This window comes from Anabrus simplex, chromosome 1 (assembly GCF_040414725.1).
Source record: "Anabrus simplex isolate iqAnaSimp1 chromosome 1, ASM4041472v1, whole genome shotgun sequence".
Lineage (NCBI taxonomy): Eukaryota > Metazoa > Arthropoda > Insecta > Orthoptera > Tettigoniidae > Anabrus > Anabrus simplex.
In genome coordinates, this window is record NC_090265.1 from 1,630,070,210 (window position 1) to 1,630,097,238 (window position 27,029).

At 38.5% G+C, this 27,029-nt stretch overlaps 1 protein-coding gene across 1 annotated transcript in view; it reads right to left on the minus strand.

Moving 5' to 3' along the window:
• LOC136858612 (TP53-binding protein 1) overlaps positions 1-27,029 on the minus strand; it is a 770,373-nt gene that overhangs the window by 294,988 nt on the left and 448,356 nt on the right. The window contains exons 13-14 of the mRNA XM_067138308.2: positions 11,858-12,021; positions 2,218-2,353 (exon numbers count right to left, since the gene is read on the minus strand). Coding sequence (XP_066994409.2) covers positions 2,218-2,353; positions 11,858-12,021 — 300 coding nt within the window. The remainder of the gene's footprint in view (positions 1-2,217; positions 2,354-11,857; positions 12,022-27,029) is intronic.

Here is a 27,029-nt window from a genome sequence, read left to right on the forward strand (position 1 = left end):
TATGCACTGTCTTAGAAGAGTATTCAAAGCAATAAATTAATGTAAGTTTTATACGGACATGTATTGTTCCTTATTGGGCATATTGTTTAAACTAAGTAAAGATGGCTTTTGCTTCTGAAAGTGATGATAATTTAACCCATTCCAGTCTGGGCCTTAATATCCCTAACAAACGTTCTGGACTGGGCATTTTTAAGGATTTTTGAAACATTATATCTCTGTACCTGTAGGAGATATTTGAATTATTCTTTTTTTCTTTGTGCCTGTTTGAGCATCCAATTTTGGAAAACGCTGTTTGTATCATGTCAACTATCACTTGAGATTTTAAAATTGTTTATATATTACACCATGTTTTGCGAATGGAGGAAAGGTCTGACAGATAAATAAGCAAGTACAGTTTACTGAAATACTGTTATATTTACCCTATTTTGCTAATATGAAATGTGCATTGCAACTACAAAACAACAAAAATAATGGTACGATATAAAAATAATAATTTTTCAATAGTAATAGCAATAATTACAATAATGAAAATGGGAGCTCTTATGAAATTTTATTTTAATTGATAAAGTTTGTCAAAAGTTACCCAAATGTAAAATTATTGTTCCATTTACCACAAAAGACTTCTGAGAAAGAGAAAATACAGTCTTCTAAACAGACAACTTCACTAATATGTACACAATCTTACGTATTCACGCAAATATGAAATACGCGGAAACATGCGCTAGGCCGTAAAACGAACTCTAATCATAATGAATTGTAAGAAGTTGTTTCGAATTTATATGTCAATAATATGTTCATTTCCGCGTAAACTTATAATATATCATAAAATATCGAAAATATCACTTTCGTCAAGCACATGTTTGCCGCGAGAAGCCATGTCTTAGAGCATATTGAGTGACAACATCTACTGATGCATGCTGATCGAAAATATCATAACTTCTCTGACTTAGACATATAATACTGCCATCTGCTTAAATACTTTCGTAACTAATACATGAAGAAACACGATGTAACTACCAGAATGCGTGCATAGGTCGTTCTCAATTTTTAGTGAACTGTCAAACCAAAACAGGCTATGCCCGCAGCGCGGCCTGAACGTAATTTTGGCCGCTGCAAGCATAGCTCACAGTTAGACCGGAAAGAGTTAAATGAACATAATAAGAGTACTATCATTGGAAGTTACAGAAAACGTAAAATGAATGTCAAAAACTGGGAAAGAGAAAAGCAGAAAAGGAAAAGGGTTAGTGGTGATTCTTACATTACGTACAGAGATGACCAGAGGGAAAAGAAAAACTTGGATGGAGAATGTAAATGTGTACAAAATTTAATACTATCACTGAATAATGATAAGGCATTTTGTGTTTTCATGTTCTAGCCAAGTATTTTGTGTTCCATTCACTTCCGTGGCTGAGCATGTTTACTTATGCTCCACGAGAGAACTGAGTAGCTGCAACGTTTGGAGATCTGAGGTTTGAATTCCGGTGCTGACAGCGGCTATCCTGAGTGTGGTTTTACCCTGGGGTTTTCTGCATTTCAGTAATACGCATGCAGGGATGGTACCTTATTTCAAGTCCCTCTGGCACCTACCCCACGACAACAACCAGCTATCATTTGAGGAACCTTTCTTCAATGAGCTGGATTATGATTAAGCAGCTGCATCTGAACATAATTTGTCCCACCGCTGTTGTGATTATCAATAAAACGTTTAAAGTTGTATGCCAATGTTAAAAATAAAGCTACTTCTTTCAGTTGAAAACAAAAAATATGATAATTTTATCCTCAAGAAAATGATGGTTAGCCCATTACTGCATGCATCCATTTAATTGCTTAATGAAAACTTAATTAACTGAAATTTGTTTTTTGTTTTTGCTAGTTGCTTTACGTCGCACCAATACAGATAGGTCTTATGGTGACGATGGGACAGAAAAGGCCTAGGAATGGGAAGGAAGCGGCCATAGCCTTAATTAAGGTACAGCCCCAGCATTTGCCTGGTGTGAAAATGGGAAACCACGGAAAACCATCTTCAGGGCTGCCGACAGTGGGGTTCGAACCCATTATCTCCCGGATGTGAGCTCACAGCTGCGCGCTCCTAACCGCATAGCCAACTCGCCTGGTAAACTGAAAATTAAAATACAGGAAAGTACTCTTCAGGACAAATTAAAGAAGATTCAAGAACACTCCACTTCTCAGAAAGGATGAAGTAGTTCACTATCTTACCGTGATATGTCATGACCTGGATCAGCCCTGCTCGGTCGTTTTGGAGCAACTTTTGAGATACCTGAAACTCCCGGTCCTTCTACTGTCCGGACAATGGTACGATTGGAACGGCTACGTTTTCCTTCCACAATATTATCTGCCGAAAGGAACAGAGTTAATAATTAATAGAATGCAATTCGTAACCTTGTCGAAACAAACAAAAAACAAAAGAAAACCACTATTCATACTGAGCCTAAAACGATTTATGACTGATCACTCACTCACTCATTCATCAATCAATACTTGATATGTATGTCACAATTAATTTTTGAATGTATGTTACAATTCTTTTGGGATCATCCTGATCTAATAGTTTGAGCAGCAAACTGCTATGAAGGCTACTATCCTAGAGGTCCTTAGTTCAAACTCTGAATTTACGATTCATTTCAGTATTCAGAACAAAATTCTCCCAGCTTCACAAGGATGTCTGAAGAGTCTTATTTGTAATAGTAGAAATACTGGTCTTCAAAACACAATCAATAGTAGAATCCATTGTACAGACCATGATACATCCACAACAGTCTTCAGTCTATAAATACAAGAACCGTAACATCTATAGTGTTTAGTCAAACTGTATCTGAAGGGCTATAGCCTCCAATGAGACAGTGTTAAAATTAGGCTTCAGAATTAACGACCAAAAGACACAGTACGTGATAACAAACATGAATACTGACGTGAATGAGAACCGGTCACCTCTAATGATTGGTAAACGTACTTTTGAACGAGCTGAACTTTTCAAGTTCCTAGGAGTTATAATTAGTGAACAGAATCACAGAGAAGTGGAAATCAAAGTTAAAATAATCCCTGCCCAGGGATTGGCACCCCTGCCTATGTAGTCCCAGAGCACACTGACCCGGTGTGTAACATCTGGTAAAGGGTCCCAGCTCAGGGTAATGAGTGAAGACCTCAATGGCAGCAAAGGCGGAGAATATGATCTGGTATGGTGGAGCTGGCGGAGGAGGCAACCCGTTTCTGTGGGGGTAGTACAAACGGAACCCACTGCCTTGTGGGATGAGAGGGGTTCCTCAAAGGCTAACGCAGTAAACCCCGAAAGAAAATCCTCACTAACGTAAGGCCTAACAAGCCAGTAAAAGACCTTACTTGTAGTTGCTTTCAAAACACGTAAGAGCTTCGGAATGCATTTATCAACTAAATTAAGACACAAGCATGAGCAGATTCATGTCAGGGATGATGGTTTATAGCCTGAAGATAGACAGGGTCTTGCAAAAATGCAAAAATCCCGGAGGAGACCAACACGGATTGGGACTATCAACTTACTCAGCCTAACAGGAAAATGTGAAGAACTAGTTGAACTCATGGAAAGGAGGAAATTAATAATACTGGGGCTGAGTGAAACCAAATGGAGAGGGAAAGGAATAAAGAAATTAAGAAAACAGTATAAACTGTATTGCCATGGAAATGACAGAGAGATGAGGAATGGTGTTGATTTCATCTTGAGTAAAGATCTAGGAGGAGTAGCTGACATTTAGTATGTTAGTGAGAGAATAATAAAGATGACTGTGAATTTAGGGAAAGAAAAACTAACTTTGGTACAGGTGTATGCACCTTAAACTGGATGTTGTCAAGAGGATAAGAACCAAGGACTTTTGAATGCTTAAGAACTTGCGCAGCGCCTCCCAGTTAGAGAACCAGCTAACCCGGACACCAAAGACATCCCTCCTCCCACCTATGAAGAAGTAAGAGAGACCATTCAACTTCTCAAGAACAACAAAGCTCCTGGAGAAGACGGAATAGTGGCAGAAATGTTGAAACAAGCTGGTGAGCAAACATTCAGGCACAGACACAAAGTAATCCTGGACATATGGGCTAAGGAAAGGCTCCCAGATTACTGGACATCAGCCGTTATCCACCCAATCCACTAGAAGGGAAGCAAAACAGATCCCAGCAACTATAGAGGAATATCACTCCTTTCAATATCGTATAGTCTTTTCCAAGATTCTGGAATGGCACATAACAAGGCAACTGGATAACGAATTAGGAGAATATCAAGCAGGGTTCAGAACTGCAAGGTCTTGTGCTGAACAGATACAAAATCTGAAGACCATCCTTCAATATAGCAAGAAAAGATGCCAACAGTGGGTAGCTATCTTTGTCAACTTTCAGAAGGCACATGACTCCGTGGATAGGATCACACTCTTCAACACCTTAAGAGAACTGGGACTAAACGAAAAAATTAATAGGTTGGTGCAAGCCACCCTGCACAACACCACTTCCAAAGTTAAGTTTCAAGGTCAATTATCAGAGAGCTTCACAATCAAAACAGGGGTGAGGCAAGGAGATGGTATCTAATGCATATTATTTAACTGTGTCCTGGAAAAGATCATAAGAGAATGGACCAGGTCATTACCTGAGAACACCGGATTGGGACGGGGTTTAAATCAGACAACCTAAGGATTCCATGCCTGGCCTTTGCTGATGACCTTACTTTATTAGCAAATGACATGCATGAGGCCACTATGCAGCTTCAAACACTGCACTCTTTAGCAGCTTAAGCGGGCCTTATGATCAACATTGAAAAGACCGAGTTTATCACCAAAATCAAAGATGCCCCTACAACAATGGGAGTCAGTGATACAAAGCATATCAAGAGAGCTAAAAATGTGAAGTACCTCGGAGAGTGGATATTGGAGGACCTAAGTGAAACGATGGCTCTTGAACAAAGGAAAATCAAATTAGACAAGGCCTACCATGCCTGCAGAAAACTGTATGCCTCAAAGCATTTATCAAAGAATGTAAAACTGAGACACTATAATGCAGTAGTCAGACCATCAGTCCTCTACGCAGCAGAATGCCTATCCCTAACTAAAAAGACCCCACTGAGAGCCCTGGAAGTGCAAGAGTGGAAATTCCTGAGAAGAATAATAGGGCCAAGGATCCTACCAGATGGAAGGCGATGGTACAAACCCAACAATGAGCTCTACCAGCATCAAGAAAACCTCACAGATGCCATCAGCAGAAAACGTCTGACTTTCTATGGACACCTATACAGAATGGATCCTAATAGATTATCCTATAAGATCTTCAAGGTTGCTAACAAAGGCAAAGCTACTGGATTCCCCTGGACCAAACAAGTGGACAAAGATCTTGCAGAGCTTAATATTAATCAAGCCGCCATTACTGACAGGAATGCATACCGTTTAATGGTCAAAACTAAACCTTTCCTAACATCCCTTACATCAGCTAGCCACAAAAGAGCCGGGAATTGGTCAGAGGAGCGCAGGAAAGAATTTGGCAATAAAATGAAGGAATACTGGGCCAACAGGAAGGCTCAAGAGGCCACTAAGAACACAATCCAGTACACTAAAAGGGACAGACGACAAAAACACAGCTAGAACACAAGCACTCTGGTCGACAGATGGCCTAAATGCAAAAAAAGAGAGAGAGAGAGAGAGAGTAATCATTATAGGAGATCTGAATGCACAGATTGGGACAGATGGAACAGGATATGAGAATGTAATGGGACCTCACGGGTATGGTGGTGAAAAATAGTTGGTTCAAGAAGAGACAGAGCCATAAGGTAACATGGTACAGTTGGGATGGACTACAAAAGACTGTAAGTGATTATGTCATCTCAGATGAAGAAAGGAGCAGAATGGTAACAGATGTCAGAGTAATACTCAGCGAGAGTCCAGACAGTGACATCCATCTATTAGTAGTGGACCTGAAAAACTTCTATGTGCCAAAAGTACACAACAGGAAAATGCTAAAAATTAAAGTATGGGAACTCCAGAAAACAGATAAGAGAACTGAGTATCAGAACCAGATAAAAACCCTGTTACCAAGAGATGAAAGGAAAAATGGAGAGGCAGAGGGACACATTGGTTAAGGAAGCAACTGAAGTTTATGGAAAGACAAGCATGAAAACAAGGGAGAAGGAAACACCTTGGTTGAATGAAAAAGTGAGAGCAGCAATCAGGGAAAGAAATCTCTTGCGGAAAGAAAGGGATCGGGAGAAAAATAAACTGGATCTTACTAGAGACGAGGCAAAGATCAGAAACCTCAAACAATTATACCGAAACAAGAAACTCACGTTAAAAGAACAGTTACGGAAGAAAAGACCAAGGCATGGAATATATTCACTCGGAAACTGGAGGAAGACAGCAGAGGCAATAAGAAAATACTGTATACTGTTATCAGAGGCAAAAGGAAACCAATGAATATCATTAAGGCACTTGAAGATGAAAATGGAAATCTGGCTAGGACAGAAAGTGACATGAGAGAAGTCCTGAAGAACCATTTTGACCTCCTACTGAATAGACCAGTTCAAGAACAAAATACAGAACTGGAAATCCAAGCCTAAAATAAAGAACCACCCATCACCTGGACAGAAACCGAGACAGCCTTAAAATCAATGCCTGAAGGAAAATCTTCAGGTGCAGATGAAGTGAATGCGGACATGATAAAGGCAGCAGGAATCCAGGGTATAAAATGGTTGCACAGAGTACTAAATGCCATACGGACAGACAACAAACTACCTGCAGATTGGAACAAGGGCGTTACAATTCCCCTGTTTAAGAAAGACAGCAGACGGAAACCCACCAACTATAGAGGAATAACACTGCTGTCTCATGGGCTAAAAATTCTAGAGAAGATATAGAAAGGACATTGAGAACCATCATTGAATCACAGTTAGAGGAGGAGCAATATGGATTCAGAAGTAAAAATCAACAATGGACCTAATTTTTAGCACCCGCATGCTGATGGACAAGTATTGAGAGAAAGGCAAGAACCTGGACATTGTATATACTAGTTGTGTACAAATCGGGGAAGGCCGACCATCATGGTTTGAGACCAAGAGTGGAATTCAGCAAGGAAGTGCACTGTCGTCACTATTGTTCATCACTGTTATGGACAATATAATGAACAGCGTCAAGAAAAAGTAAGGTGAACTGAATGCAGTGGCTTTTGCTGATGATATCATGATATGATTTGGGGTGAAACAGAAGAGGAAGTACAGACCAGACTCAACATATGCAAATCCCAGTTCCAGGAAGATAACCTCATTATCAGCGAGACCAAGACAGTGGTGATGGCAGTCAACAGAGAAGGGCGTCCAGCAAGTGTAAAACTACGAGACCACCAGCTAGATTACGTGGATAGTTTTCCTTACCTTGGAAGTAATAATTTGGTCGGAAAAGAAATTACAAACAGAGTGCAAAAGGGATCAGAATTCTACCAACAAGTAAGAACACTTTTATGGGATGACATGATTCCAAAACCAGCCAAATTGATGATGTTTAACAGCTATTTCATACAAATATTGACCTATGGTATTGAAGTGTGCACCCTCACAAAAAAAAAGATTCATCAAGAATGCAAGCATCAGAGATGAAATTTCTTAGATCCACCATTCAGAAGACCAAGATGGACAAGTTAAGAAACGAGGAGGTGAGAAAAGAAGCTGGAATAAAGACATCCCTATTAGACTGAATCGGCACATCCAGACTACGGTGGAATGGGCATGTGATGAGTATGGAGCCTACAAGAACAGCCAGAATAAATTTGGAAAGACAGGTGGAAGGGAAAATACCTGCAGGAAGACCTAAAAACCGATGGTTGGACATGATCAAGGTTGATCTAATTACCAGAGGATGGACAGTGAATGATGTTCTCCATGAAAAGTTGTATATGGACAGGAAGAAGTGGAAGAGACTCATTAACAGTACCTGGGAAACTGGAACTGTACAATGATGATGAAGGTGGTGATCATTTTTATTTATTTATTTATTTATTGATTATGGCTTCTTTCATGTGACGAAGTTAGGGCACCCGGCCCTCTCTTACACTCGACCACAATACAACAAATATTATTTAGGCTGCCTATTACTAATTATACTACTTATACTATTTCCTAATTAAGCTTCAGTTACACACCCACACAATATGCAGCTTATTAGTTTATTAGCTCGTTAATTCAGTCCTCTTTTCTCTCTCACATAGACACTTGCACACACACACACACTTTACATCCTTATCAACCACCCTTACATTTACATTATATAAAATTAACAGAACCATTTTTAATTTTTCAATTACCAATCACACGCACCTATACATGTTACAATTGGTTACTCTCAACAGGAAGTCTCAGCAAGTTATTTTAAATTTGAGGAAAGAGTCAATGCCCCTGACATTTACTGGCAGGGAATTCCAAAGCCTGGAACCTGTTACAATAAAAGAATTATTATACACAGAAGTGTGGTGAAGAGGAATAGCTACAGTGGAGCCTGAGCGAGTGTAACGGTTATGGAAGGAAGAGAGGAAGTGAAGTTTAGATGAAATATACTATGCAGAAGTTTGTGTATTAAGACAAGTATATGATATTCACGTCTCTTATCAGGTTTTAACCAGTTCAGTGCTCGATAGTAAGGAGTAATAAGCACATCATACCTTAGGTTAAAAATGAATCTAAGGCAACAATTCATAATATGCTGCAGTTTCTTACTTTGTTCTTTAGTAGCGTCTACCAAGATTACATCACAGTAGTCAAGGATAGGAGGAATTAGGGTCTGTGTTAGTCTTTGCCGCATATTTAGCGGTATGATGTATTTATATTTAATTTCAGTGGGTGTAGAGTAGCAAACACCTACTGACCTACGTTTTTGATATGTTCTGTCCAGTCGTAGTCATAGTCACCCCAAGATTTCTTGCTGTTTTACTGAACGGGATTGTGCTATTATTTATTTGTAGAGGAGGAATACTCGAATCGTTAATCTTGTGTAGGAGCTTCTGGGAACCAATAATGATAGCTTGCGATTTTGATGGATTTATGAGAAGTCTGTTTGCAAGAGCATATTCACCGAGTTGTTTCATGACATCATTTATACATTTTACTGCCTTCGGTAATTCGGTTAAACTGCAATGGTAATATCATGATGATGAATACAGAATGCTAACAAGGTGTACTACTCTCTACAGCTTCTATTGGGATCAACATTTTTGATGAGAAATACAAAACTGAAAATATACAATACCATACTTGCCAACATTCAAAAAGAGAAATCCAGAAGATCCTAGAGTGGAAAAATTTCAACAACATGTGCATGCGATGCAAATTCTTGAGACAAAGTGAAAAAGGACGGCAAGGGAAGGGATTACAAACAATACCAATGCAAGTCAAATACATGTTATGATCACCCCTGAAATTAAATACTTACACAAAGTTACATGCTGATGAATGCTCATCTGTTTTCACTTAACACAAGGAACAGTTGACACAGTACACAAACAGTGCTTCTTTGCACTTTAAACTTGAGGATCACAATATGAATGTCACCATCAAAATTAAACTAAACATGTACACTAATTTACAAAATTCTGTAAAGTTCACAGTATGCAGGCTGTTATCCACCACAGGTTGAAGAGGAAAGATGGAGGCGAGTTGCTTTCTTTGCTTTCTTCAGAAATTCTGGAGGAAAACTACTCGAGTAACATGGACCGGTATTTCTGGTTTTCAAAACAGAAATAGAATCCAGAATTTCATTTGATATTGAGGACCTAAACTGATTTTTTTTTTTTCCACCAAGCTGAACACACGTTCTCACTCAGCATTGTGTGGTAGAGTCAGAAGAGAAAGCATTAGCCTCGATATCCTATCCGTAGCTAAAAAAAAATGGTTCACGTAGCATGTAACTAACGAGTTCACTTCTTGTATCCGTAGCCATTTCTTTCAAGATGTGCATGGTTTTCGTACGACCACAGCCATATTATTTTTTTTGCAATTCCTGAACCTGGAAACATTTTCCTAAACAGAGCACCAGCACGATCGGCAGCAGCTAATGGGATATTATGTTCAGTTAAAAGTGAAGTGAACAAGCATTCAGCTCTTACTATAGAAAGGTTGGCTCCAGAAGAGGTAAAACACAAATTAATTTTCTGACTGCCATCCTTAAATTTTGTATTGGAGATGTGTTTAACAGATTTAATGTGATTTACTAATTCTGTTCTACCTCCATGAGAAACGTTTATATCACACAAGTACATGGAACAGAATACGAATGTTTTGCCTTTCTGTGATCATATAAAACAAGGAAATATAGCAGAATATGCCTCTCTAAAAGACTGATAATATTGTTTCTTAGTTGAACTCATTACGAACTAAAAATACTAAATCACTTACAAATTTGTCACACAAACAAAGCATTTCAGCTGCTACAAAGCATGACTGTTCTCCAATTTCTTTTCTTTAAAATCACAGCCTGCTACTGTTCACTGATTTCTTTTCCTCAAAATCTCAGGCTGCTACTTGTTTGGGAACATCTCAGTGAATGAAGTAGCAGTTAAGGTTGAACAAGTGACAAAAGCACACTGATAATTGATGTGATTATCGATACATTTATTGGTCGAATTTCAAACACTGCATCTCGTACTACCAGCTACTATCGAAAGTCAAACAAATCCGATTTGATTGCAGAAAGCGAAAACAAGCGCGGATATTCAAAATCTGTACAATAACCTTCTTCATCCGTACAACCGCAAAACACACTCAAAATCCGTACATTTTACAGAAAAGCCGGAATACTTGGCAGGTATGCAATACTGTCATCAGGCCAGTTCTAACTTATGGTTTAGAATCATGGAGTTTAACAAAAAAAAGAAGAAGAACATCAGTTGCAGGTTTTCGAAAATAAAGTTTACAGGAAACGTTTTGGACCATACTTTGATTCTATATCTCAAACCTGGAATAAGAGATCAAATAAAGAAATACACCCACTATCACAGCAAGCATCAATAATCAACATCATCAGTTCCAGAAGACTTCAATGGGCTGGTCATCTTCTAAGGATGGAAAATGATAGGATGTTCTTACGAATCTTTAGAGAAGAAATAGCAGGACAAAGACCAGTGGGAAGATCACGTAGTTCCTGGAAAAACAAAATCTTCAAGCTGTGTAATGTCTGAATGTGAACAACTGGCAAGAACTTGCCCAAAACAGAATTCAGTGGAGGCAATTTGTGAGATTGGTGCGAGATCTTCATATTCCATAGAAGCCTGCTGAGTGAGTGATGCTATTTATTGATGGATGTAATTTGTGTGTGTGTTTGTGTTGGGGGGGATTCTTGGCACAGACCAGAGCAAAATGTAGCTTTTGCCTATCTCATTGATGGTGTGGCGGTATGGAAGCTGCTGAGGCATGGGTAATTTGGACCATGACTAGTGTGTCTGAATGTTATGCGAAGTGCTACTCAAAGACGGGTCATGCCGCAATAGCAACTCCTAGACCAGTGAAGAAAGCCATAGCAAACTACCTCACTCTTCATCTTATCTAGTACGCCTCAATTTGACATTGCTATTGGTGCAATGCTTGTGCTTTCCATATAACATTTGGTGTTGCTATTTGAGGATACAATCAGCCTTTGGGCTGATGATCTAACAGATATATTAATTACATAGGTCTTTAGACTATCATTGTGGATGTTTCATTTTTATTAAATTTAAGCAGAATTAATAAATAAATCAAAAGCTTTGATCCCTTTAAAAATGACATGAGGAAGAAACACAAAATTTCAAGTATTGATTGGCAGTTTTTGTTGTACTGATTAATCACAATCATTCTACAATTACATTTAGAGAAACTAACCCACACTAACAGATGTAGATTTCGGGGTGGATGGAGTTTGTTTGGGTGCTACATCTTCTTGAAGTATGCGAGCCTGGTCTTCTGTCATGAACAGCTTTGAAGGAGGCACATACACAATCTCACCTCCTTCCATCTCAATACCATAGTGTACTTCTTTGTTTTTCCTGCATCAGAAATAACAAATATATGCAAGGCTGACAATAATTTTTAGCATATTTGAGAACAATGAAATGGTTGCATACTGGATGATGGGGCACAAAAATGCAAAATAACAATGCTAAAGAACAAAATATTTATTTTTTAAAGAAATCAAAATGCAATCTAATGATATTTTCAAGACAAAATTGAATGTTCTAGGGATATCATACTATGTGATATTACTAGTAAATATCTATGTTTTGCTGATTTTACTGGTAACAATATAATGGAAAAACATAAGCAGCATCCAGTTTCTGAGTATGACAGCTATGGAGATGGTAGTAGTATTGAATCATTCACATTACTTGTACAACAACCCATAGTTTGAAACTCACTGTAACAGATTATAATGACATCTGGTATTCAGAATACTGTGATAAATGCAAAGAAATTCTTAAGATCCTAGAACAGTGGTTCTCAAAGGGTGAGCTGCGAGATTTCCAAGGTGAGCTGCTAAACATCAAAAGTTTTTTTTTCTTCTTCACGTATGGGAAACTTAGAACTATGCAGAACAAAAATTTTCAAGCCTTTCTTTTAGCCCAATATTCCTACATATTGAGCCCTTATTAATGTGTTCATTTTATTAATCCGTCATCTATTCAAACGTAAAAAGAAGATTCTATTTTATTAAGTACTAGTAACTGGCAGGGAACATCTACATTCAGCATCACATGTCGCAATTTCTGCAGGGAGCTTAGAGCTCGGGTTTGTTTGCTCACCAGCTAAGTTTAGGAGGAGGAATTTCGACATGAGACACACAAAGCAGAACAAGGTAACAATACAACTCCAACGGCCAGACCAACGGGAAACATTTCAGAGGACCGGCGAGAGGCTAGAGGAGCTGGAGATATACGTTTGACAGCTTATAAATCTCATATTTTGTCCTGTACTGGCTCAACACAACTAAGGTTAAGTTATAAGGAGATTCCCACCTTCCAATACTTGTCGATTTCTTACAATGGATTTATTATTTACATGATAATCCAGTTTAATCTCTAGGTGTACACTAAATAGGACATGTTTCGTTCCGATTATGGAACATCTTAGCTACAAGATTTGACAAAATGGCAAGATAATTAAAAAACATGTGATAGAAGAAATGTAGGAACACGTGAAACAATCCTGACTTTACGTCTGATCTTAGAGGATCGAATCAAGAAGGACAAGCCCACGTAGATGGCATTCGTAGATCTAGAAAAGGCATTCGATAATGTTGATTGGACCAGGCTATTTATGATTCTGAAGATGATAGGGATCAGATACCGAGAACGAAGAATTATCTACAACCTGTATAAAAATCAGTCTGCAGTGATAAGAATCGAGGGCTTTGAAAAAGAAGCAGCAATCCAGAAAGGAGTGAGGCAAGGCTGCAGTTTGTCCCCCTCCCTTTTGAATGTTTACATAGAACAGGCAGTAAAGGAAATCAAAGAGAAATTTGGAAAGGGAATCACAGTCCAAGGAGAGGAAATCAAAACCTTGAGATTTGCCGATGATATTGTTATTTTATCTGAGACTGCAGAAGATCTCGAGAAGTTGCTGAATGGTATGGATGAAGTCTTAGGTAAGGAGTACAAGATGAAAATAAATAAGTCCAAAACAAAAGTAATGGAGTGCAGTCGAACGAAGGTAGGTGATGTAGGGAATATTAGATTAGGAAACGAAGTCTTAAAGGAAGTAGATGAATATTGTTACTTGGGTAGTAAAATAACCAACGATGGCAGAAGTAAGGAGGACATAAAATGCAGACTAGCACAAGCAAGGAAGAGCTTTCTTAAGAAAAGAAATTTGCTCACTTCAAACATTGATATCGGAATTAGAAAGATGTTTTTGAAGACTTCCGTGTGGAGCGTGGCATTGTATGGAAGTGAAACATGGACGATAACTAGCTCAGAAAGAAAGAGAATAGAAGCTTTTGAAATGTGGTGTTACAGAAGAATGCTGAAGGTGAGATGGATAGATCGAATCACGAATTAAGAGATACTGAATCGAATTGGTGAGAGGAGATCGATTTGGCTAAATTTGACGAGAAGAGATAGAATGATAGGACACATCTTAAGACACCCAGGACTTGTTCAGTTGGTTTTTGAAGGAAGTGTAGGTGGCAAGAACGGTAGGGGTAGACCAAGGTATGAATATGACAAACAGATTAGAGCAGATGTAGGATGCAATAGCTACGTAGAAATGAAAAGGCTAGCACAGGATAGGGTGGGATGGAGAGCTGCATCAAACCAGTCTATGGACTGATGACTCAAACAACAGTTATGGGGATAAAATAAAATATTCATTCGTGTTGGGTTAAAATTTCCAACAAGTCAGTGTCCAAGTGATGAAGAAAAATCGGCGTAAGGGGTATTCTTTATGTTGGAGACGTGTATGCTTGTTAATCTTGAAGATAAACTTAGAGATAGAAAAGATTTTCTTAAAGTATAGTTATCGGGGGAACTCTTGAGAAATAACCGTAGTTGAAGTTGAGGGAGATATCTCCACATTTACTTATTTTCTTCTTGTTTCAGGCTCATTTTAACAGTCTAACTGCAACTCAACTTCAGTTATTTCTCAAGAGCTCCCCCGATAACTATACTTTAAGAAAATCTTTTATATCTCTAATTTTATCTTCAAGATTAACAAGCATACATGTCTCCAACATAAAGAAGACCCCTTACGCCGATTCTACTTCATCACTTAGACACTGACTTGTTGGAAATTTTAACCCAACATGAATGAACATTTTATTTTATCACCATAACTATCACATGTGTTTTAATTGTCTTGCCATTTTGTCAAATCTTCTAGCTGAAGATGTTCCATAATCGGAACGAAACATGTCTTATTTAGTAATCACCTAGAGATTAAGCTGGATTATATCATGTAAATAATAAATCCATTATAAGAAATTGACAAGTATCGGAAGGTGGGAATCCCCTTATAACTTAACCTTAGATATACGTTTGAAGTAAGCATCACGAGCGCGATGTGCTGGACCAATGATATGATAGCGTCACCGTCATTTTGGCTAGGCATTGATCTATGCGAGTGATTGTCCCGATCGAGGGAAACAACAGCGTCTTACAGGACGAATTGATAAAAGCGATGAGCGTGTGGGCTAGCTACCCTATTATTCAGCGAGATTCTGTGCAGGTAACATCGAGAGAAGTGTTATTTACGCAAGTGCGGGTCAGGACTTGTTCTTGATCGTGTGGGGATTTGAACTTTGGTTTAAGATGCTAAGTCTGCATTTCAATTATTCAAGATATTAAACTTTTGAGAATGACTTTTATTTTTCGATTTCCGCAGGGAAGAACAGTTTCCAGATAAGTCATTCAATGTTTAGTAGCTTGCCGGTATAAATAGATTTTATGAGGACATCAAACTCAGTAATTTCTAGTCCAGCATTTAAATGGGAAATATTTGACCTAGTTACGGGATTAGATAAGAAGTTGTTCCGCGACTGAATGGGAACTGGTTTCATGGTTAGTGGTAATTACCGCGGCTGTAGTATTCTAGTAACTGGTGGGTTAATCTTGACCCAGTTTCCTACACCGTGAATGAGGGGATGTTTTAGATGACATCCAGAAGAAGCAGCAGCGACAGAGACTACAAGATCACAGTTCTATGCCAGGATGGAGACCCAAGGGCTGATCCAAGCCTTTTCTGGGGGCATCATCTTCACTATGGCTGGCTAAAACAATGGGGGCCGGCTGTTCCGAACGCAGGCAGCGATAAGTCAACGAAATAGACGAGTTCAGAATTTTCAATGTAATTATGTGAGTGTGAAAGTGTTTTAATGTTGCAAAAGGGGATAGGTCAGTTTTGATATTTAATTTAAGTAAATTTTGCTTGTGTTTGGAAGAACTATGTCCTATTTAAAGTATTGTTAGGAAGCTTCTTAATGTAAATATAACTGTAACAAAATGTGGACCATTTGCATAAGGTCATAGTTTGCTTTCTTTTTATGCAGATTTTTAGCTGAGTGGTTAGCATCATTTCTTTTACGAGTCAGTTTCTTATTTTAGCCCCATTTAATTGGTTTTGTTTTGATGTTTGAGATGCAGTGTATGTCTCGGGGCTTAAATGTAAATACGGATTCAAATTAAAGTCAGGAAGGACTAGATTGAAGTATTATTAATGGGAACTCAAAGTGTACGGAAACATGCCGTCACGTTTTCTGGGATTTATTACATGATGTGTGAATGAGAATCTGTGAGATGGTGGAGTTTAGATCCACAAAGTTTGATAGCATCATCTTCAAGACTATTCTGAATATCAAGATGAGTGTAAATTAGTAACTGATTCACAAGTTCCTCAAACCTAATTTCGTATTTCAAGTTTTGAATATTTAGAGAAAAAAATTCTTTAAACTTTTATTATTATTATTATTAATGCAAGTTTCTTGAGTTGTAAGACCGAGATATTTCAGTAACTTTCAGATGTTCGGACATGATCAATTGTCTATATGGCATTTTCTTAGTTTCAAGTTATGGTATTATTACAGAGTTGGTCATTTTATCATTCAAGTTTAGCTTTACGAGCGTGAGTGCTTTGATTTGTGACCAGCGCGGTCGTGTTTCTTTTCATGCAAGTGAATGTTAGACGATGTCTTTTATATTTTTTTCAGTTTTCGGCAACTTTAGGACGTGATATTTTGTGTTGATGAATTTGTGTGATGTAATTTATTTCAAGAATCCACGTTGATTTGCGCTTCGTTACGAAGTCCACCAGTTGATTGTTTTTGTGTCATGTGATTTATTTCAGAACTTACATTGAATAGAATGTGCTGCTGTGAAAGGCTTGCATTTTTTTCTTGACTGTATGTCTTCCCTCGGGTAGACTGTTGAGCAGCGTGTGCAAAGGGTTGGACCCTGCGTTTTAATGTTTGCTGCTTTATTCTGGGAGACTGAATCTCCGCTTTTGTGTCATTCCGCCGTGTGTTGGCGAGGGTGATATGTTTGTCTACCGAGGAGAGTTTATTTGAGCGGTCTATACTTCATGATTTTATTGACTTTTTGTCCATGTCACTATGTTTGTTGCAGTAGACGAGATTCTTATATCGTGACATTTAGTTTGGATTTTCTTTTGTGATATAACCGCGCTGAGGAATATTTTTGAGTCATGTAATTTAATTCAGGAACCAATGTTGAATTATGTGTTGAAAGTTAAAGCCTACTCTCTTATTTTTATGAATTTGTGTGATGTAATTTATTTCAAGAATCCACGTTGATTTGCGCTTCATTACGAAGTTCACCAGTTGATTGTTTTTGTGTCATATGATTTATTTCAGAACCTACGTTGAATAGGATGTGCTACTTAAGGTGTAAAATTATGATTCCTTATATTTTCTATTGAGACTTTGAGTTAATGAGAGTTGCGTCAATGCAGCATGCTTTCTTGGTGAGCCCTGGAAAATATCACATGTTTTTTGTCTTGTATATTTGCCTTTTATGTGATTTTATTGCGTGTGGATCCGATCCACTACATTTTGTTGTGATCATGAAATTGCTCATGATTCAGGGTGCATACATTTGTGCGTAGGATGTTTTACCACTCAGCGTGTTATATATTGTACAGTTAGATTAGTTTCTGTCTCCCCTTTGCGCATTAAATCACATCTTTCCTTAAGGTTAGGGACCCTCACAGCAATATCAAATGTGCAGGAAAGGGAACATACTCATCTACAGTTGAAAGTGTTAACAAATATAAAGCCAGGTGCGAAGTACGAGCACGCAAGCCAATGTATTAAAATTAATGAAGCTTCAAGATTTGATTTGATATGTTAAGTATGTGTTATGGTGATTTTACTAAATTAGGTGTTTTCCCACCCAGCATACTGGAAAATGTCACAAGGAACCTTATTATGCATGTTTCCGTCTCCTTGAACAATCAGCGGGTTTTAAATAAATTAATTCCATTACTTTGTGTTTTCGCAATAGTACGGTTGAACGCCGTTAGAGCAGATCTCTTCTTTCTGGGGACTGTATGTTGGAGCCACTTAGCTGAGTAGATGGAACTGATACCGTCGTTTGTCAACTTATGGATGGTTCTACAATGACGAGTGTGGCAGTTGTTTTCGTTGGTTTGTTGGTCGTAAAAAGGAAGCTCCTCCCTGGCTGTGCTGGTGAACTCTACATAGGAATCAATTAAAGGAAAAAGAAATGGTGCTGTGGATCGACCCGGGTTAAATCAACCGTTATGGCGAACAAGCTTTAAATTTTATTTAATTAAAAGGTTTCCTGCAAAATATTAAGTACGTTACCAGTCCTTCCTTCTCTCAAGCTGAAATGATGTGATGAATTAACCGTAAAGTCGAACTGTGGACAACCTAAAGTCGAACTGTGGAAGAGTTCTTCTGAATATGGGCGTCTAAATTATGTTTTAGTTGTGCTGAATTACTTTGGTGATAATGAAATTATGTTTGGAGAGTAATGATATTGTGTTCCGGGTCACCATTATCTAGTAGATTTCTTATAAGTTAATTTGGGGTTTGTTTTGATGTAATTGTTCGAAAAATAAGTTTGGTCATGCGACTATTTCAAAATTGGTTAAACATTATATGTTATTTGTTAAAATTTATGTAATGTACTGGGTCGTGAGAATCTGTGTAACTCGTTAACTGTAATATAATGAAAGTCTATCCTGTTATTAAGTGATGGGTGTTTTAACCCGGCATTTTCTTAATTATGGTTGATCTATGAAACTCCGAGGTCAGGTGTAAATGAATGAGCTGAAAACTTGTTTCTTTTTACTAACTCGGCTTGTTTGAGCAGCCATGTTTCTTTTCGGGTGTCATGTGATGTGTTCCCATGGCTACTCTTCGTAAACATTTGTGGGCAAGTACTCTGTTTGTTTTGACATATGACGTGCGACTCCATTGTTTTGCTTTTAACATATGAAGTGAGAGTATTGTGAAAAGGGGAATGGTTCGCGAAGTTTATGTTTGTGGGCTTGTGAATGCCGAATGAATCTGTGTAGAGTCTATCTCTACATTTCTGATGTTTAAATATAATTTGTTCTGGAGTGTTAACCTATTAGTGATACCTTGTATTACCTGCTGATTTTGTTATTCCGAGACTTGTTCTCGTGGAGCTTAATCTTGCTGACCGTTGGGTTGGGGATGCTTTATTTCACTTCAGATAGCAATAGAGAGACTGTTTTTGGCTCCAATATTTTAATTAAGTGTGTTCTAAGGTCACAGAATTGTAAATAAAATTTTGGTTATCTTGATAATTGATACCCAAGGTAAAAATATGGTTTAGTATCATCGGTTGATGTGTGATCTATAAGTGGGGTATATGGAATAGGAATAATTTATTATTTCATTTAAACTGACCTTAAAGATTTCATTTGAGTTAATGTGAACTGATGATTAATTTATTTTCTTTTTGAACTTTAAAATTGTTTGGAAACCTCATTAATTAATTTCAACTTATTAAAGTTATTTACCTTCTCATATATAGTATTTTTTCATCATCATAAGTCGTGTAACTCATTACTGATCGTCGTGACCCCATTTGACTTCACACAATATTCTGGATTAAGCGGCGTCAACTTTGACGATGTTCAGCTTCTCTTAAAGCCTGCTGAAGAGTCAGACCGGTGGTGTGCAGAACTTGATTAATCCACCTACTCGATGTCCTTCCTCGTGGTCTTCTGCCGAAAACTTTGCCTTCCATGATACATTTCTCTAGATTTTCACTATTACGTCTTACAATATGCCTGAAGAATTGGATGATTCTCTTTATGACGCAAGAGGAGAGACGTTCAGAGATATTCAGTTCTTGAATAATAGATGCATTAGTTCTTCTTTCTGTCCAAGGTACACGGAGCATCCTTCTCCAACACCACATCTGAAAGGCGTCGATATGGTACTTATCTCTTGCCTCGAATGTCCAGGTCTTGGAATCATAAAGTAAGACAGAGAACACAAGAGAATCAACTAGTCTAATCTTTGTACTGTTCTGCTCTGCCATATTTTTGTGAGTTTGCTCATGGCAATGCACCCAAAGGTGATGCGTCTCCTAATTTCTTTTTCAGAACTTCCAGTATCACAGATGGTCTACCCAAGGTATATATAGTTATTTACCATTTCCAGTTCCCTTAATCGACCTGTCAGCTGGATCTGTGCCGCTCTGTCAATTATCATCAGTAGACCTGAATTATTTTTTTGATGGTCACCTGACCTCTTGGGTCTTGTTCGTTTCCACATATACGCGACCTATTATAAAAAAAAAAAAAAGATTTATTGTTCTTGGTTGCATACACAATAGTGTTCTGGTAGCTGGTTGCGTGGTTGTTTTTAATACGGTCTTCTGGCTACCCTGTTTTGTTATTCCTTCTTGGAACCAGCTGAAGGTTCGGTTTATCTTGATCTATATACTGACTAAAATGAGAAAGATTTCTGTGTTTGAAGTGTAAGGGGAAAGGCAAGATTATTGTGAAGTCTAGCGTATACCCTCTGTGTTTCACGTCCAAAATGTCGGCCCAGACTGTCTTACTGCCGCGCATATTAAGGAAAAATGAGCTGCTATATGAACCAGAAGTGCGCGGAGTGGCATCGTCTGGGTCTATTCCGGGTGATGTTGCATTACTTATGGATGCCCTGGATTGTCCGGTAAAGCCTAGAAATTTGAGCTGCGGACTGGGTGAGTCAGTGCAGCTTGTTAATGATGCATTATCAGAAATTAGTACTGTTGCAATTCAATTCAAACCATCAAGCCTATTGTGCAGGAGTGCCCTCTACGTGCACATCCCGGCTCCTTGGATGGACTCCACTCAGCATCTTCAGAAGGAATTAGATGGATTGCAGACCTCTCTATCCATATTTAAAAAGTAGTCCTAATGCTGTAAATTGTATATATGTAACAACATAATTTAATTTTTATTGTCTTGTAAGCATCAAACACTAAATAAATAATAATAAATAAATATTGTTGTCAATGAATTAAGAGACATGGAACCTTCGGCGTATCAAGTAAAAAGATTAAAATCCAGAACTAGTCACTACATTAACAAGGTTCAGGATTTCATATCACTGTCACCTGAACCTGACTTGCTTGCACAGTGTACCTCCTTGTTAACATTGGGAATTAATCTCTCTGTTGATCTTGATATAATTATGAGTTTTAGAAATGTCAATGAACTTTCCTTAAGTGGTAGATCTGGAAAAGATGATGACAGTCAGGAATTGAATAATGCTACAGTTTTCCCTTATTTACTTCTTTATTATTTATGCTGAGCTGTATGGAATTATGAAATTGCTGATTATGATTTTGAAACCCTCCGGGTAATAGTGCGGTGCATGTGGTTTCTCTGCTTTGATGTTCTAAGGTGACCTGTAATGTTTCCTTCCTTATTTTCGGCGGATTTGGTGAGTAACTGCATGTAATCAATTATCCTTGGTTTGTGGAATTTGAAATTATTGAACAACTTGTAGTTTAGAACAGCTTGGTTGGGTCAGGGTTATAAGTGTGCTACCGTTCGCTACATGTTCTGTATTGTTTGTGTTGGTTATCAGGTTGGTATTTTAACTACCCACCTGTATAAAGTGTCTACTATTTCCGTGAGAAGTAATTTTATCTTTACTTGGCAAGCTTAAGTGATCATTTACCTTTCGTGTGAAGTTCATTTTGTTTGCTAATTGGTGAGTGATAGTCTGCGCTCTGGGAGCGTTCTATTATATTATCTGTCTTGGCCTGTGTTTTGGTTCCCAGACTTAACGTTATATTATTATTTCCTGCATGATGCTTTGGTGGTGTACATGCTAAGTGTGACTTTATCATCTTTAAATTATGTGTTTTACTGCGTTAACTATGGCGTGTAAAACTGATGAATTCTTTGACCTAACCTCTAGGCGTATCCATCTATGGCTATTTCTATGCGTAAGCGGTTCTGTACTGAAGTATATGGTGATTTTTTACCTCCTGCCATCGTTACTATCTAAAGCCTTCTACTTTCAATCAATCACTACTTATCTGTATTTAGGGCAGTCACCCAGGTGGCAGATTCCCTATCTGTTGTTTTCCTAGCCTTTTCTTAAATGATCACAAAGAAATTGGAAATTTATTGAACATTTCCCTTGGTAAGTTATTCCAATCCCTAACTCCCCTTCCTATAAACGAATATTTGCCCCAATATGTCCTCTTGAATTCCAATTTTATCTTCATATTGTGATCTTTCCTACTTTTAAAGACACCACTCAAACTTATTTGTCTACTGATGTCCTCCCACGCCATCTCTCCACAGACAGCTCGGAACACACCACTTAATCGAGCAGCTCCTCTCCTTTCTCCCAAGTCTTCCCAGCCCAACCTTTGCAACATTTTTGTAATGCTACTCTTTTGTCGGAAATCACCCAGAACAAATCGAGCTGCTTTTCTTTGGATTTTTTCCAGTTCATGAATCAAGTAATCCTGGTGAGGGTCCCATACACTGGAACCATACTCGAGTTGGGGTCTTACCAGAGACTTATGTGCACTCTCCTTTACATCCTTACTACAATCCCTTACTACAACTGTTGATGGTTTTATGTGGTTAGTCTGTGCTCATTTTACTAGTGTTGTACATGTAAATTTATTTCCTGCTTCCCATTTATGGCCTAATCGGTATTTTTGTCATGCCAGTTCTGGTTCTTCCAAATTTATTAAAACCTAACTGTTGTGAATTATTTAAACAAGTTTTGAATTAAATGTGGATCGTGATGTCTTAATACCTTTGGCCTGTAACTATTCCTGAACTGTTAAAGCATATCAGGCCTTTTGCGGTAACTTGTAAGTCAGTCACACTTTTTATTGGTGTGATATCTTGACAAGGTGTTGAACTTATATCAACCTGTAGGTGACTAATACTGGTGTTCTATAACCTATCGCTGATGATGTATTCCAATTTTCTGCTGTGCGATTGCTGATCGATGCTGATTGTGAGGCTGGTGTATGCGTACTGCATGAATGGTTTCTCATTTTAACCCTGTTAGTGTGGGTTGAATAGTTCCTAGGCAGTGGTTCGAGTTATTTCACGTATGACATCTAGTTATTGAGGAGTTATTAGTTATGGTTGAGCACTGTTAATCGGTATTAGTGTGGATGACCTGTTAGCCTTGCGCTTGGATTTTTTAATCTTTACAGGGTTTTCCTTTCTGGTTATTGTTGCATGTGTTTAACTATTTCTAATGTGTCATGTGTCCTTTTCTTAGTTTGATCTGTCAACTGGTTGTAGAGCATTCATCTGGTGAGTGGCCTGCCTTGAGTTTTACTGCTCATGAATTTTCTGCAGTGGAATAGTAACCTGTTGTATGTTTGGGTGTAAATGCTGGTTGGTGTATTGTTCCTTTCAGGTCAGATTGTTCTCTGCATAGTTGGTTTAGGGCACTGCCATAGTCATTATGTACCTGGAAATACTTCTTCTGAAAAATTCTGCTAACCTATTGTTATTTTGGTCTTGTTCAATTTGGAGTTGTAGATTACATATGATGTACACGGAGTAATGCTGCTTCTGCTCGTTGATGTTTGGTTATAGGTGGAATGGTGAAAGGATTCACGACCTGAGGAGTGTACCTCCTTTTAGCCTTAATGGTATGCTTTCTGATCCTCTGTTTACATTTATGTGTGTTGCGGTACCGTGGGGTTGGTTTCGGGAATTATTTTGGGGTGGCATAATAGTATCGTCATGAGGTGACTGGTTCCTCTGGAGCCATTATGGTGGTTGTTGTTGGGATTATGTTAGGGTGGGCACACAATGATTTGTTGGCATGTTGTCGAGGATTATGTTGTATCCTTTAACCTTCGTGGGCTAACACATGTACACTGGTGGTCATTTGTGTGGGGTCGTATTGTTGTTTGTGTAGTGTGGTTTATGTTAGTGGGGTAATGTTGGCACTAAAGGGAAGTTGTACACCGCCTTTGATATGTTTCCTTGGTGTCGTAGTGGAGGGGTGGTTTTGGTTCTACTCTTTATGTTCAGTGGCATAACCTGTTATTTAGATGTCATCTTCGATTTAATTTGTGGTGCTGTAATGTTCATTTTGAATTAACCTACCTGTCTATGGTATTTTATCAGTGGAACTTGATAACGGTTAATGTCGTTGTTATAATAACTTACCGTTCTGAGATGTGGCTAAATAAGTATGGGATTATTTTGCTCTTCTCGGTTGTTACTGAAGTCATCGACCCTCTATTTCGTTAAAGGGCCTTGTAGTAGTGTCTTCTCTTTTTCATAGTTGCACTAAGTGTTGTATAACAATCAGGCTCATGATCTACCATTTATATTTTATTTACCTTGTTTCCTATGTATTGGGAGGGGTACGTTTTTGCTGTGAGGCTACAGTGTGAGTCTGTGGACATCACTTATTATTAGACAGAGTTTGCCGAGATCCTTTCGGGATAACCGGTAGTGAATCGTGCTAGGCCTTTGCTCCTTTACTTTCCCTGTTGGTCACTTAATTGGGGTGCATTTCATAACCTATCATTTAATTGGGTAGTGCATTGTGGATGCATATGTTGGATGATTCTGTGAAGTTAGGGGAATCAGGTGATTTCCGATTTGTTTACCCTCCAGAATTTCCTTCTTGTCATTTTCTGTCCCATTACTCCTATGGTGTTAGTGAAGGTGTTGCTATGAAATTATTAGTCTCCATTGTGATATTATTCCTGACCTGGTATTGTTGATAGTTCGGTTGTTGATGACAAACTTAAATGCGTACCCACGATCTGATTGAATTTATCTAATTTTATCTATAATTTATTCAGGTTAACTTCATTGACCCTCCCCTGCGAACCGTGTGACCTTGCCGCGGTGGGGAGGCATGCGTGTCCTAATGAAGCACATAGCCGAGTCGCAGGTGCAACCATATCGGATGGGTATCTGTTGAGAGACCAGACTAAGGAATGGTTCATTGAAAGTGGGGTAGCAACCTTTCGGAAGTTGCAAGTGTGGCAGTCTGGATGATTGACTGATATGGCCTTGTAAAAATACTCAACATGGCTTAGCTGTGTTGATACTGCTACACGGCTGAAAGCAACGGGAAACTACAGCCGTAACTAACTCCCGAAGAGATGCAGCTCTCTCTGTAGGAATGATGTATTGATGATGGCTTACTCCCGGGTAAAATATTTCAGAGGTAAACTAATCCCCCATTCAGATCTCCGGGTGGGAACTACGCAAGAGGGAGCGATCATCAAGAAGATGGGTACTCACATTCTGCGAGTTAGAGAGTGGAATGTTAGAAGTTTGAATCGTTGTGGTAGATTAGAGAATGTGAAAAGGGAGATGGATAGACTAAAGTTAGATGTAGTTGGTATAAGTGAAGCACGTTGGCAGGAAGAACAGCATTTCTGGTCAGGCGACTACCGAATTTTCAACAGAAAATCAAACAAAGGAAATGCAGGAGTTGGTTTAATAATGAATAAGAAAATAGAGCTGCGAGTAAGCTACTATGACCAGCATAGTGAAAGAATTATTGTCGTCAAGACAGACACCAAACCAATGCCCACCAAAATAGTGCAGGTCTATATGCCTACTAGCTCAGCGGATGATGAAGAAATCGAAAGAACATATGGAGAGATAGAAGAATGTATACAATATGTAAAAGGTGACGAGAATCTGATTGTGATGGGAGACTGGAATGCAGTCGTAGGCCAAGGAAGAGAAGGTAATACAGTAGGAGAATTCAGATTGGAACAAAGGAATGAAAGAGGAAGTTGGCTGGTTGAATTCTGCACTGATCATAATTAGTCCTTGCCAATACTTGGTTCAAACACCACAAACAACGGCTTTATACATGGATGAGACCTGGAGACAATGGAAGGTATCAAATAGATTTCATTATGATTAGGCAGAAATTCAGAAACCAGGTGTTGGATTGCAAAACTTTCCCAGGAGCAGACGTGGACTCTGACCACAACGTGTTGGTCCTGAAATGCCATCTGAAGCTGAAGAAATTAAAGAAAGGACAGAATGCAAAAAGATGGGATCTAGACAAGTTGAAAGAAAATAGTGTGAGGGATTGTTTCAAGGAACATGTTGCAAAAGGACTAAATGAAAAGGCTGGAGGAAACACAATAGAGGAAGAGTGGATAGTCATGGAAAATGAAGTCAGCAGGGCTGCTGAAGAAATGTTAGGAAGGAAGAAAAGATCAACTAAGAATCAGTGGATAACTCAGGAAATACTAGATCTGATTGATGAACGACGAAAATACAAGAATGCTAGAAATGAAGAGGGCAGAAAGGAATACAGGCGATTAAAGAACGAAGTGGATAGAAAGTGAAAGGTAGCTCAGGAAGACTGGCCGAAGGAGAAGTGCAAGGATGTCGAAGATTGTATGGTCCTAGGAAAGGTAGCTGCTGCATACAGGAAAATCAAGGAAACCTTTGGAGAAAGGAAATCTACGTGTATGAATATTAAGAGCTCAGATGGAAAGCCACTTCTAGGGAAAGAAGACAAAGCAGAAAGATGGCAGGAACGTATCTAACAGTTGTATCAAGGTGAAGATGTAGATAATTTGGTTCTGGAACAAAAAGAGGCTGTTGATGCTGATGAAATGGGAGACCCATTTTTGAGGTCAGAGTTTGACAGGGCCGTGAGCGACCTAAATAGGAACAAGGCACCAGGAATTGATTGTATTCCCTCTGAATTACTGACTGCCTTAGAAGAAACCAGCATGGCAAGGTTGTTCCATTTAGTGTGCAAGATGTATGAGACAGGAGAAGTCTCATCCGATTTTCGGCAGAATGTTGTTATACCTATTCCTAAGAAAGCCGGTTCTGACAGGTGTGAAAACTATCGCACCATTAGTTTAGTATCTCATGCCTGCAAAATTTTAACATGTATTGTTTACAGAAGAATGGAAAAACAAGTTGAAGTTGAGTTGGGAGATCAATTTGGCTTCAGAAGAAATGTAGGAACACATGAAGCAATCCTGACTTTACGTCTGATCTTAGAGGATCGAATCAAGAAGGATAAGCCAACGTAAATGGCATTCGTAGATAT